At 41.7% G+C, this 13,893-nt stretch overlaps 1 protein-coding gene across 1 annotated transcript in view; it reads right to left on the bottom strand.

Annotated features, from left to right (window-relative positions):
- Positions 1-13,893, bottom strand: part of Noc3 (Nucleolar complex protein 3) — an 85,590-nt gene that overhangs the window by 52,728 nt on the left and 18,969 nt on the right. Inside the window, exons 6-8 of the mRNA XM_071666574.1 lie at positions 7,143-7,296; positions 1,969-2,102; positions 1,098-1,289 (exon numbers count right to left, since the gene is read on the bottom strand). Of these exons, the coding sequence (XP_071522675.1) occupies positions 1,098-1,289; positions 1,969-2,102; positions 7,143-7,296 (480 nt within the window). The remainder of the gene's footprint in view (positions 1-1,097; positions 1,290-1,968; positions 2,103-7,142; positions 7,297-13,893) is intronic.

Below are 13,893 nucleotides of genomic sequence, written 5' to 3'. Positions count from 1 at the left end.
GAGGTGGAAAGATGGAGTAAAAAGGATTTTGTGTGATCGGGGCCTGAACATGCAGGAGGGTGAAAGGAGGGCAAGGAATAGAGTGAATTGGAGCGATGTGGTATACAGGGGTTGACGTGCTGTCAGTGGATTGAATCAAGGCATGTGAAGCGTCCGGGGTAAACCATGGAAAGCTGTGTAGGTATGTATATTTGCGTGTGTGGATGTATGTATGTACATGTGTATGGGGGGGGTTGGGCCATTTCTTTCGTCTGTTTCCTTGCGCTACCTCGCAAACGCGGGAGACAGCGACGAGGTATAAAAAAAAAAAAAAAAAAAAAAAAGCATTCAAATCACTCATCACTATAACCCGGTCTCGTGCATCAAATCTACTAACAAACTCATTTAGCTGCTCCCAAAACACTTGCTTCTCATGATCTTTCTTCCCATGCCCAGGTGCATATGCACCAATAATCACCCATCTCTCTCCATTCACTTTCAGTTTTACCCATATCAATCTAGAGTTTACTTTCTTACACTCTATCACATACTCATATCAATCTAGAGTTTACTTTCTTACACTCTATCACATACTCCCACCACTCCTGTTTCAGGAGTAGTGCTACTCCTTCCCTTGCTCTTGTCCTCTCACCAACCCCTGACTTTACCCCCTGTCCCTTTTAGTCAACTCCAATGGCACACATGGAATAAAAGGGCAGTCTTCTTTCCATTTCATCTGTTATCAACATTTGTGCCCTGTTGGAAAATAAACTACTCCATTACCTATAAAATGATGAATTGTTCATCATTTTGCCTTTGGTGCTATCCATGCCACTGAATCAGTCCTGCAATCTGATGGCTAACTAATTGTTACACCCTGTACTTTGCAGGCCATCCCATGTTGGCTTTTTCACTCACCTATAACCCATGCTCACTAAACATACATACATACATACATACATACAGGATATAAGAATAGTATAGTATACTTGCTAATCACATTGTCTTCTAAACACTTGCTATCTGTTTTGGCTATATAATGATACCATCCCAGCAAGTGCAAACCAAAAATGAGCAAATGGTTTTTAACAAAACAGCAAAAATACCAGGTGACTTACTTCTAAAGACAGGTGACCTTGCTTGTCTGCTTTGAAGACTTTGGCAAAACTAGAGGCAACCAGAGAGTAAATATCATCATCACTATGGTTGAGGTAGGGTACAAGAGCATGGATGATGTTGAAGGTATAATTGAAGTGGGGGTGCCTGGTCAGCAGGTCTCCCATGCACTTGAGTGCTACCACCACTGTATGCTGTAATACAAAAATAAATTTATATATACTGGTAGACAAATAAAAAAGTTGTACGTGACCAAATTAGTATATGAACATTCACCAAGTAAAATTCATTATGGGTCAAACACTATATGTCAAATCAAAAAGCACAGAGCATCAGAGTGAAGAAGAAGAATGTGGCTTTAGGAGAGGCAGAGGATGTGTGAAGTGAGAAGTCTACTTTGAAAACTTAGTCTGAGACATACATGAAATATGAGAATGAACAGAAAGTGGTACTCATGCATCTGGGCAAAGCATGTGATAAGGTTGATAAAGAGGTACTGTATGCATAAATGGTTTCGACAGGATGAGTAAGGAGAAACTGAAAAAAAGATACACAATAATGAAATAAATGTATTTGCACTGGAAAAAACCCACAAGAGTCACAATTAGAAGGGAGTAATCAAAGAGTCAGGAGATACACATGATGAGAAAATAAGACTAAATTAGTGAAAACATAGTTTCTCGACAGGGAAAAGGTTGTCTGACGTGTGGGGAACTCACAACAACTTGCATAATTCTATGGTAGGTATTTAACCTCTGTTGTTTTCATGCCTGGGACAACCATCATTCTAATGAGCTGAGATAAATGTGTTGTAACCATTATTTTTTCAGACCCATCAGATCAGGAACAACATTCAAAAAGAAACAAGTTTACCTTTACTGCTTGGTTTTCATGAGTTTTGTTCTTCTTCTCTTCTTTCAGCATGTTTTCCAGGTTTTTCAGGTAAGTCTGATAAGTTGAAAGTATTCTGTTTTCATATTCATATAACTGCTTTGTTTCCTTTTTCACTGAAAAGGAAAGTTTCATAAATCATACTACCTAAAATCCAGAGAAAAGGAATACAAGTCACACCTATATTTAGATTATAAGCAATGTTATGATGTCTATTAGTTTCAAGATACCGGTCCCATACAACATATGAAAGGTGCCTTGCACTTGTGGTAACCAAAGAAGCACGCTGCAATCTTCATAAAATCTTATTTATTCATTTATTATACTTTGTCGCTGTCTCCCACGTTAGCGAGGTAGCGCAAGGAAACAGACAAAAGTATGGCCCAACCCACCCACATACACATGTATATACATACACGTCCACACACGCACATATACATACCAATACAAGTTGTTAGAAGCAGTGAAAAGTTTTTATTGAGGATGTAAGGCATGTCTACGTGTAGGAAGAGAGGAAAGTGATTGGTTCTCAGTGAATGTAGGTTTGCGGCGGGGGTGTGTGATGTCTCCATGGTTGTTTAATTTGTTTATGGATGGGGTTGTTAGGGAGGTGAATGCAAGAGTTTTGGAAAGAGGGGCAAGTATGTAGTCTGTTGTGGATGAGAGAGCTTGGGAAGTGAGTCAGTTGTTGTTCGCTGATGATACAGCGTTGGTGGCTGATTCATGCGAGAAACTGCACGAGCTAGTGACTGAGTTTGGTAAAGTGTGTGAAAGAAGAAAGTTGAGAGTAAATGTGAATAAGAGTAAGGTTATTAGGTACAGTAGGGTTGAGGGTCAACTAAATTGGGAGGTAAGTTTGAATGTAGAAAAACTGGAGGAAGTGTAGTGTTTTAGATATCTGGGAGTGGATTTGGCAGCGGATGGAACCATGGAAGCAGAAGTGAATCATAGGGTGGGGGAGGGGGCAAAAATTCTGGGAGCCTTGAAGAACGTGTGGAAGTCGAGAACATTATCTTGGAAAGCAAAAATGGGTATGTTTGAAGGAATAGTGGTTCCAATAATGTTGTATGGGTGCGAGGCGTGGGCTATGGATAGAGTTGTGCGGAGGAGGGTGGATGTGCTGGAAATGAGATGTTTGAGGACAATATGTGGTGTGAGGTGGTTTGATCGAGTAAGTAATAATAGGGTAAGAGAGATGTGTGGTAATAAAAAGATTGTGGTTGAGAGAGCAGAAGAGGGTGTTTTGAAATAGTTTGGTCACATGGAGAATGAGTGAGGAAAGATTGACCACGAGGATATATGTGTCAGAGGTGGAGGGAACAAGGAGAAGTGGGAGACCAAATTGGAGGTGTAAAGATGGAGTGAAAAAGATTTTGAGTGATTGGAGCCTGAACATGCAGGAGGGTGAAAGGCGTGCAAGGAATAGAGTGAATTGGAACGATATGGTATACCAGGGTCGACATGCTGTCAATGGATTGAACCAGGGCATGTGAAGCGTCTGGAGTAAACCATGGAAAGTTCTGTGGGGCCTGGATGTGGAAAAGGAGCCGTGGTTTCGGTGCATTATTACACGACAGCTAGAGACTGAGTGTGAACGAATGGGGCCTTTGTTGTCTTTTCCTAGCGCTACTTCGCACACGAGGGGGGAGGGTGTTGTTATTCCATGTGTGGCGGGGTGGCGATGGGAATGAATAAAGGCAGACAGTATGAATTATGTACATGGGTATATATGTATATGTCTGTGTGTGTATATATATGTATACACTGTGATGTATGGGTATGTATATGTGCTGTGTGTGGACGTGTAAGAATCTACATGTGTATATGGGTGGGTTGGGCCATTCTTTCGTCTGTTTCCTTGCGCTACCTCGCTAACGCGGGAGACAAAAAAAAGAAAAAAAAAAATCTCAACGTATAGATATATATTATCCCTGGGGATAGGGGAGAGAGAGTGCTTCCCACGTATTCCCTGCATGTCGTAGAAGGCGACTAAAAGGGAAGGGAGCGGGGGGGCTGGAAATCCTCCCCTCTCATTTTTTTATTTTAATTTTCCAAAAGAAGGAACAGAGAAGGGGGCCAGGTGAGGGTATTCCCTCAAAGGCCCAGTCCTCTGTTCTTAACGCTACCTCGCTATCGCGGGAAATGGCGAATAGTATGAAAAAAAAAAAAAAAAAAAAGATATATATACACACACAGACATATACATATATACACATGTACATAATTCATAGTCTGCCCTTATTCATTCCCACTGCCACCACGCCAGACATGAAATAACAACCCCCTTCCCCAGCATGTGCGCAAGGTAGAGCTAGGAAAAGACAACAAAGGCCACATTCGTTCACACTCAGTCTCTAGCTGTCATGTATAATGCACCGAAACCATAGCTCCCTTTCCTCATCCCGGCCCCACAGAACTTTCCATGGTTTACTCCAGATGCTTCACATGCCCTGGTTCAATCCATTGACAGCACGTTGACCCCGGTATACCACATTGTTCCAATTCACTCTATTCCTTGCACGCCTTTCACCCTCCTGCATGTTCAGGCCCTGATCACTCAAAATCTTTTTCACTCCATCTTTCCATCTCCAATTTGGTCTCCCACTTCTCCTTGCTCCCTCCACCTCCAACACATATATCCTCTCGGTCAATCTTTCCTCACTCATTCTCTCCATGTGACCAAACCATTTCAAAACATCCTCTTCTGCTCTCTCTTACCCTTTCATTGCTTACTCGATCAAACCACCTCACACTACATATTGTCCTCAAACATCTCATTTCCAGCACATCCACCCTCCTCCGCACAACTCTATCTACAGCTCACGCCTTGCAACCATATATCATTGTTGGAACCACTATTCCTTCAAACATACCCATTTTTGCTTTCCAAGATAATATTCTCGACTTCCACACATTTTTCAACACTCCCAGAACTTTCGACCCCTCTCCCACCCTATAATTCACTTCCGCTTCCAGCCGCTGCCAAATCCACTCCCAGATATCTAAAACACTTTACTTCCTCCAGTTTTTCTCCATTCAAACTTACCTTCCAATTGACTTGTCCCTCAACCTTACTGAACCTAATAACCTTACTCTTATTCACATTTACTCTCAGCTTTCTTCTTTCACACACTTTACCAAACTCAGTCACCAGTTTCTGCAGTTTCTCACACAAATCAGCCACCAACGCTGTATCATCAGCGAACAACTGACTCACTTCCCGAGCCCTCTCATCCACAACAGACTGCATACTTACCCCTCTTTCCAAAACTCTTGCATTCACCTCCATAACAACCCCATCCATAAACAAATTAAACAACCATGGAGACATCACACACACCTGCCGCAAACCAACATTCACTGAGAACCAATCACTTTCCTCTCTTCCTACATGTACACATGCCTTACATCCTCGATAAAAACTTTTCACTGCTTCTAACAACTTGCCTCCCACACCATATATTCTTAAAATCTTCCACAGAGCATCTCTATCAACTCTATCATATGCCTTCTCCAGATCCATAAATGCTATATTCAAATCCATTTGCTTTTCTAAGTATTTCTCACGTACATTCTTCAAAGCAAACACCTGATCCACACATCCTCTACCACTTCTGAAACCACACTGCTCTTCCCCAATCTGATGTTCTGTACATGCCTTCACCCTCTCAATCAATACCCTCCCTTATAATTTCCTAGGAATACTCAACAAACTTATACCTCTGTAATTTGAGCACTCACTCTTATCCCCTTTGCCTTTGTACAATGGCACTATGCAAGCATTCCGCCAATCCTCAGGCACCTCACCATGAGTCATACATACACTAAATAATCTTACCAACCAGTCAACAATACAGTCACCCCCTTTTTTAGTAAATTTCCACTGCAATACCATCCAAACCTGCTGCCTTGCCGGCTTTCATCTTCCACAAAGCTTTTACTTACCTCTTCTCTGTTTACCAAATCATTCTCCCTTACCCTTTCACTTTGCACGCCACCTCGACCAAAACACCCTATATCTGCCACTCTATCATCAAACACATTCAACAAACCTTCAAAATACTCACTCCAACTCCTTCTCACATCATCACTACTTGTTATTACCCCCCCATCAGCCCTCTTCACTAATGTTCCCATTTGCTCCCTTGTCTTACGCACTTTATTTACCTCCTTCCAAAACATCTTTTTATTCTCCCTAAAATCAAATGATACTCTCTCACCCCAACTCTCATTTGCCCTCTTTTTCACCTGCTGCACTTTTCTCTTGACCTCCTGCCTCTTTCTTTTATACATTTCCCAGTCATGTGCATTTTTTCCCTGCAAAAATCGTCCAAAAGCCTCTCCCTTCTCTTTCACTAATAATCTTACTTCTTCATCCCACCACTCACTACCCTTTCTAATCTGCCCACCTCCCATGCTTCTCATGCCACAAGCATCTTTTGCGCAAGCCATCACTGCTTCCCTAAATACATCCCATTCCTCCCCACTCCCCTTAAGTCCTTTGTTCTCCCCCTTTTCCATTCTGTAAAATGTTTGAAATAATTCATAAAATGTTTGAAATAATTTCTTTCAGTCTACAGCATAAAAAGATGGTGATTCATCCTGTACAATAAATGTTTAAATTACTTTTGAATGCATAATCATGATTAGCTTTAACTGTACATCAATGAATTTCGTAGACCAGGTGTTTTTGCTCTGAGGAATTTGGGATACAACAGAAACTGGATGCTAAGTGACTGCCTTTCTCCCATATTGCTCCATTCACTATCAGAACAGAAAAATACACAAGGTTTTAGTTTCATCTTTGTTATGCATCAAGAGGACGTGCTGAAATGGTGTGGACATGTGGAGAGGATGAGTAAAAAAAAAAAAAAAAAAAAAAAAGGATGAATAAGAAGGTATACATGTAAGATTTTGAAGGAACAAGCAATATACATGACAATAGGAGACTGGAAGCACGTGAATGGGGTCACCTCTTCATTTGTTCTTAGTGCTATCCCACTAATGCAAGAAATGCCGAGATGTGCAGAAGAATACACAAATTTCATCAAGCATGACAATGATGATACATCAAAAAAAGACATTACCTCAAAATTTTGTCTTCCAATGCAAAATAGTAAATAAAAGTGAAAGAATTAAAAAGAAGGAATACCAACATCTTTCGGCCAAGTTATGCTCATGGAGAGGATATGCAGGGATGATATTGTTGAAGATCTTCAAAAGACTAAGGGCAGCATACTTCTTCACTGTGATGGCAACATCTGGGTCTGAATCTTCCATGAAGTCTACTAGTTTTGTGAGGCTTGGCAACTGAGGACAAAATACTTGAAATGAGTCATGTAAGGTGGTAAGGTTTGGTAAGGGAAGACAGAATTCAGTCAATGCAAAACAATCAAATCAATACTACAGAAAAGTGAATAAAGAAACTCAAAAGTAAGGATAAACCTAAACATACACGTTACATGGGTGGAAAAAATGAAGGAACATATCAATAAGGACCATATATCGATATACATTAGACAGGAGAAGGAAAGGACCATATATCAATATACAGTAGAAATGAGAGGGAAAAGTATATATGTAGGGGGGGGGGGTGCTATTGGATACTAGGAGATGAATAATCGAATGTGAGAAAAATATGGCAAAAGAATTATGAATACACTTGGAACTGTGTCATGTGGCATAAGACAAAGTCAGTCTGTTTGCATCTGCTTTTGATTGGCTTCTAATCCTATCATTCTGCTTAATCTCATGCCATCAACAAAGTTCCTTTCTATGATTTATATTTTTCTTTAATTGTCTGAAATCATCTTTTGATAAAGTAACTAGAGCATTCATATATGTCAATATTGCTTTCTGAGATAATGTTCTCGACTTCCACACATTCTTCAATGCTCCCACAACTTTCACCCCCTCCCCCACCCTATGATTCACTTCCGCTTCCATGGTTCCATCCGCTGCCAAATCCACTCCCAGATATCTAAAACACTTCACTTCCTCCAGTTTTTCTCCATTCAAACTTACCTCCCAATTGACTTGTCCCTCAACCCTACTGTACCTAATAACCTTGCTCTTATTCACATTTACTCTCAGCTTTCTTCTCTCACACACTTTACCAAACTCAGTCACCAGCTTCTGCAGTTTTTCACACGAATCAGCCACCAGCGCTGTATCATCAGCGAACAACAACTGACTCACTTCCCAAGCCCTCTCATCCACAACAAACTGCATACTTGCCCCTCTTTCCAAATCTCTTGCATTCACCTCCCTAACAACTCCATCCATAAACAAATTACACAACCATGGAGACATCACACACCCCTGCCGCAAACCTACATTCACTGAGAACCAATCACTTTCCTCTCTTCCTACACGTACACATGCCTTACATCCTTGATAAAAACTTTTCAATGATTCTACCAACTTGCCTCCCACACCATATATTCTTAATACCTTCCACAGAGCATCTCTATCAAATCTATCATATGCCTTCTCCAGATCCATAAATGCTACATACAAATCCATTAGCTTTTCTAAGTATTTCTCACCTGATCCACACATCCTCTACCACTTCTGAAACCACACTGCTCTTCCCCAATCTGATGCTCTGTCCATGCCTTCACCCTCTCAATCAATACCCTCCCATATAATTTCCCAGGAATACTCAACAAACTTATACCTCTGTAATTTGAGCACATATTCCCTGCATGTCGTAGAAAGCAACTAAAAGGGAAGGGAGTGGGGGCTGGAAATCATCCCCTCCCGTTTTTAATTTTCCAGAAGGAACAGAGAAGGAGGCCAAGTGAGAATATTCCCTCTAAAGCTCAGTCCTCAGTTTATAATGCTACCTCACTAATATGGGAAATGGTGAATTCGTATGAAAAAAAAGTGTGTGTATCAACCCTGGGGATAAGGGAAAAAGAATACTTCCCACATATACCCCACGTGTTGTAGGTGACTAAAGGGGGCAGGAGCGGGGGGCTTGAAAAAACCCCCTCCTTGTATTTAAATTTCTAGAAGGGGAAACAGAGGAAGGAGTCACATGGGAAGTGCTCATCCTCCTTGAAGGCTCAGACTGGGGTGTCTAAATGTGTGTGGATGTAACTGAGATGAGAAAAAAGGAGAGACATAGTATGTTTGAGGAAGGGTTCCTGGATGTTTTGGCTATGAGTGAAACGAAGCTCAAGGGTAAAGGGGATGGATGAGTGGTTTAGGAATGTCTTGGGAGTAAAGTCTGGGGTTGGTGAGAGGACAAGAGCAAAGGAAGGAGTAGCAATACTACTGAAGAAGGAGTTGTGGGAATATGTAACAGAGAGTAAGAAGGTAAACTCTAGATTGATATAGGTAAAACTGAAAGTGGAAGGAAAGGGATGGGGGATTACTGGTGCCTATGCACCTGGTCATGAGAAGAAAGATCATGAGAGGCAAGTGTTTTGGGAGCAGCTGAGTGAGTGTTTTAGCAGGTTTGAGGGTATAATTGGTGTACATGGGGTGTTCAGTGTTGTAAATGGAAAGGTGAAGAGCTTGTGGATTTGTATGCTGAAAAAGAACTGGTAATTGGGAATACGTGGTTTAAAAAGAGAGATATACATAAGCATACATATGTGAGTACAAGAGACGGCCAGAGGGCATTATTGGACTACATGTTAATTGATAGGCATGTAAAAGAGACTTTTAGATGTTAATGTGTTAAGAGGGGCAGCTGGAGGAATGTCTGATTACTCGTGGAGGCGAAGTTGAAGATTTGTAGATGTTTTCAGAAAAGAAGAGAGAATGTTGGCGAAATAAGAGTGGTGAGAGTAAAAGAGCTTGGAAAGGAGACTTGTATGAGGAAGTACCAGGAGAGATTGAGAGCAGAATGGAAAAAAGTGAGAGCAAATGATGTAAGAGGAATGGGATGTATTTAGGGAAGCAGTGATGGCTTGTGCAAAAGATGCTTGTGGCATGAGAAAGGTGGGAGGTGGGCAGATTAAAAAGGGCAGTGAATGGTGGGATGAAGAAGTAAGATTGTTAGTGAAAGAGAAGAGAAAGGCAAATGGACGATTTTTGCAGAGAAGTAGTGCAAATGACTGGAGGATATATAAAAGAAAGTGGCAAAAGGTCAAGAGAAAGGTGCAAGAGGTGAAAAAGAGGGCAAAAAAGGGTTGGGGTGGGAGAATATCATGAAATTTTTGGAAGAATAAAAAGTTGTTTTGGAAGGAGGTATATAAAGTGTAAGACAAAGAGAACAAATGGGACCATCGGTGAAGGGGGCAAATGGGGAGGTAATAACAAATAGTGATGAAGTTAGAAGGAGATGGAGTGAATATTTCGAAGGTTTGTTGAATGTGTTTGATGACAGAGTGGCATATATAGGGTGTTTTGGTTGGGGTGGTGTGCGAAGTGAGAGGGTCAGGGAGAATGGTTTGGTGAACAGAGAAGAGGCAGTGAAAGCTTTAAGGAAGATGAAAGCCAGCAAGGAAGCAGGTTTGGATGGTTTTTCAGTGAAATTTATATATAAAAAAAAAGGGGGTGACTGTGTTGTTGATTGGTTGGTAAGGATATTCAATGTATGTACGAATCATAGGGAGTGCCTGAGGATTGGCGGAATGCATGCATAGTGCCACTGCACAAAGGCAAAGGGGACAAAGGTGAATGTTCACATTACAGAGGCATAAGTTTGTTGAGTATTCCTCGGAAATTATATGGGAGGTTACTGATTGAGAGGGTGAAGGCATGTACAGAGCATCAGATTGGGGGAAGAGCAGTGTGGTTTCAGAAGTGGTAGATTTTGTGTGGATCAGGCGTCTGCTCTGAAGAATGTATGTAAGAAACACTTAGAAAAACAGATGGATCTGTATGCAGCATTTATGGATCTGGAGATGGCATATGATAGGGTGGATAGAGATGCTTTGTGGAAGGTTTTAAGAGTATATGGTGTGGGAGAAGAGTTGCTAGTAGCAGTGAAAAGTTTTTACAAAGGATGTAAGGAATGTGTACAAGTAGGAAGAAAGAAAAGTGATTGGTTCCCAGCGAACGTCAGTTTGCGGCAGGGGTGCGTGATGTCTCCATGGTTGTTTAATTTATGGATGGGGCGGTTAGGAAAGTGAATGCAAGAGTTTTGAAGAGAGGGGCAAGTATCCAGTCTGTTGTGGATGAGAGGGCCTGGGATGAGTCAGTTGCTGTTCGCTGATGATACAGCACTGGTGGCTGATTCAGGAAAGAAACTGCAGACATTGGTGACTGAGTTTGGTAAAGTGTGCAAAAGAAAAATGTTGCGAGTAAATGTGAATAACAGCAAGGTAATTAGGTTCAGTAGGGTTGAGGGACAAGTAAATTGGGAGGTAAGTTTGAATTGAAAAACTAGAGGAAGTGAAATGTTTTAGATATCTGGGAGTGGATTTAGCAGTGGATGGAACCATGGAAGTAGAAGTGAGTCACAGGGTGGGGGAGGGGGCGAAGGTTCTGGGAGTGTTGAAGAATATGTGGAAGGTGAGAACATTATCTCAGAGAGCAAAAATGGATATGTTTGAAGGAAAAGGGGTTCCAACAATGTTATACAGTTGCGAGGCATAGGATATAGATAGGGTTGTGTGGAGGAGGGTGAGTGTGTTGGAAATGAGATGTTTGAGGACAATTTGTGGTGTGATGTGGTTTGATTGAGTAAGTAATGAAAGGATAAGAGAGATGTGTGGTAATAAAATGAGCATGGTTGAGAGAGCAGATGAGGGTGTATTGAAACAGTTTGGTCATATGGAGAGAATGAGTGAGGAAAGATTGACAGAGGATATATATGTGTCAGAGGTGGAGGGAATGAGGAGACGTGGGAGATCAAATTGGAGGTGGAAGGACGGAGTGAAAAAGATTTTGAGCGATTGGGGCCTGAACATGCAGGAGGGTGAAAGGCGTGCAAGGAATAGAGTGAATTGGAATGATGTGGTATACCAGGGTCAACGTGCTGTCAATGGATTGAACCCGGGCATGTGAAGCGTCTGGGGTAAACCATGGAAAGTTTTGTGGGACCTGGATGTGGAAAGGGAGCTGTGGTTTCGGTGCAATACACATGACAGCAAGAGACTGAGTGTGAACGAATGTGGCCTTTATTGTCTTTTCCCAGCACTACCTCACACGCATGCGGGTGGAGGGGGTTGCCATTTCATGTGTGGCGGGGTGGTGACGGTAATGAATGAAGGCAGAAAGTATGAATATGTACATGTGTATATATGTATATGTACGTATTCACTGAAATGTATAGGTATGCATATGTGCGTATGTGGGCGTTTATGTATATACATGTGTATGCGGGTGGGTTGGGCCACTTTTGAGTGTTTCTTGCGCTACCTCGCTAATGCAGGAGAGTGACAAAGTATAATAAATAAAATGAGTATTTTTTTTATACATATTCGCCAATTCCAGCATTAGCACAGTAGCATTAAGAAAAGAGGACTGATCCTTAGAGGGAATATCCTCACTTGGCCCTATTCTCTGTTCCTTCTTTTGGAAAATTAAAAACAGGAGTGGAAGATTTCCAACCTATTGCTCCCTCCCTTTAAGTCTCCTTTTACGACATACAGGGAATTCATGGGAAGTATTCTTTTTCCCATATATCATTTACCATTATTCATTATATTTAACTGCTGTCTCCTGAGTTAGTGAGGTAGTGCAAGGGAACAGACGAATAATGGCCCAACCCACCCACATACACAAGTATATACATAAATGCCCACACACGCACATATAAATACTTATACATTTCAACTTATACATACACATACATAGACATATATACACCAGTACATATTCATACTTGCTGCTTTCATCCATTCCCGTCACCACCCTGCCACACATGAAATAGCATCCACCCCATCCCCCGAGAGGTAGTGCTAGGAAAAGACAAGAAGGCCACATTCGTTCACACTCAGTCTCTAGCTGTCATGTGTAATGCACTGAAACCAAAGCTCCCTTTCCACCTCCACACCCCACAGACCTTTCCATGGTTTACCCCAGACGCTTCACATGCCCTGGTTCAATCCACTGACAGCACGTCGACCCTGGTATACCACATCGTTCCAATTCACTTTATTCCTTGCACGCCTTTCACCCTCCTGTATGTTCAGGCCCCAATCACTCAAAATCTTTTTCATTCCATCCTTCCACCTCCAATTTGGTCTCCCGCTTCTCCTTATTCCCTCCACCTCTGACACATATATCCTCTTTGTCAATCTTTCCTCACTCATTCTCTCTCTGTGATCAAACCATTTCAACACACCCTCTTCTGCTCTCTCAACCACACTCTTTTTATCACCACACATCTCTCCTAACCTTTCATCACTCACTCAGTCAAACCACCTCACACCACATATTTAATTTCCAACACATCCACCTTCCTTTGTTAAACCCTATCGATACCCCATGCCTCACAACCATATAATATTGCTGGAACTACTATTCCTTCAACATACCCATTTTTGCTCTAAGAGATAACGTTCTCTCTTTCCACACATTCTTCATCGCTCCCAGAACCTTCGTCCCTCCCCTAGCGTGACTCACTTCCACTACCATTGTTCCATTTGCTGCTAAGTCCACTCCCAGATATCTAAAACATTTCACTTCAAACAGTTTTTCTCCATTCAAACTTACATCCCAACTAATGTGTCCCTCAACTCTGCTGAGCCTAGTAACCTTGCTCTTATTCACATTTACTCACAACTTTCTCCTTTCACACACTTTTCCAAACTCAGTCATCAACCTCTGCAGTTTCTCACTCAAATCAGCCACTAGTGCTGTATCATTGGCAAACATAAACTGACTCACTTCCCAAAGCCCTCTCATCCCCAGCAGACTGCATACTCAACCTTCTCTCCAAAGCTCTTGCATTTACCTCCCTAACCACCCCATCTATAAACAAATAAAAAAACCATGGAGACA

The sequence above is a fragment of the Panulirus ornatus genome, chromosome 11, assembly GCF_036320965.1.
Source record: "Panulirus ornatus isolate Po-2019 chromosome 11, ASM3632096v1, whole genome shotgun sequence".
In the NCBI taxonomy this organism is placed as follows: Eukaryota; Metazoa; Arthropoda; class Malacostraca; order Decapoda; family Palinuridae; genus Panulirus; species Panulirus ornatus.
This window is presented reverse-complemented; position numbering and strand designations above follow the sequence as displayed.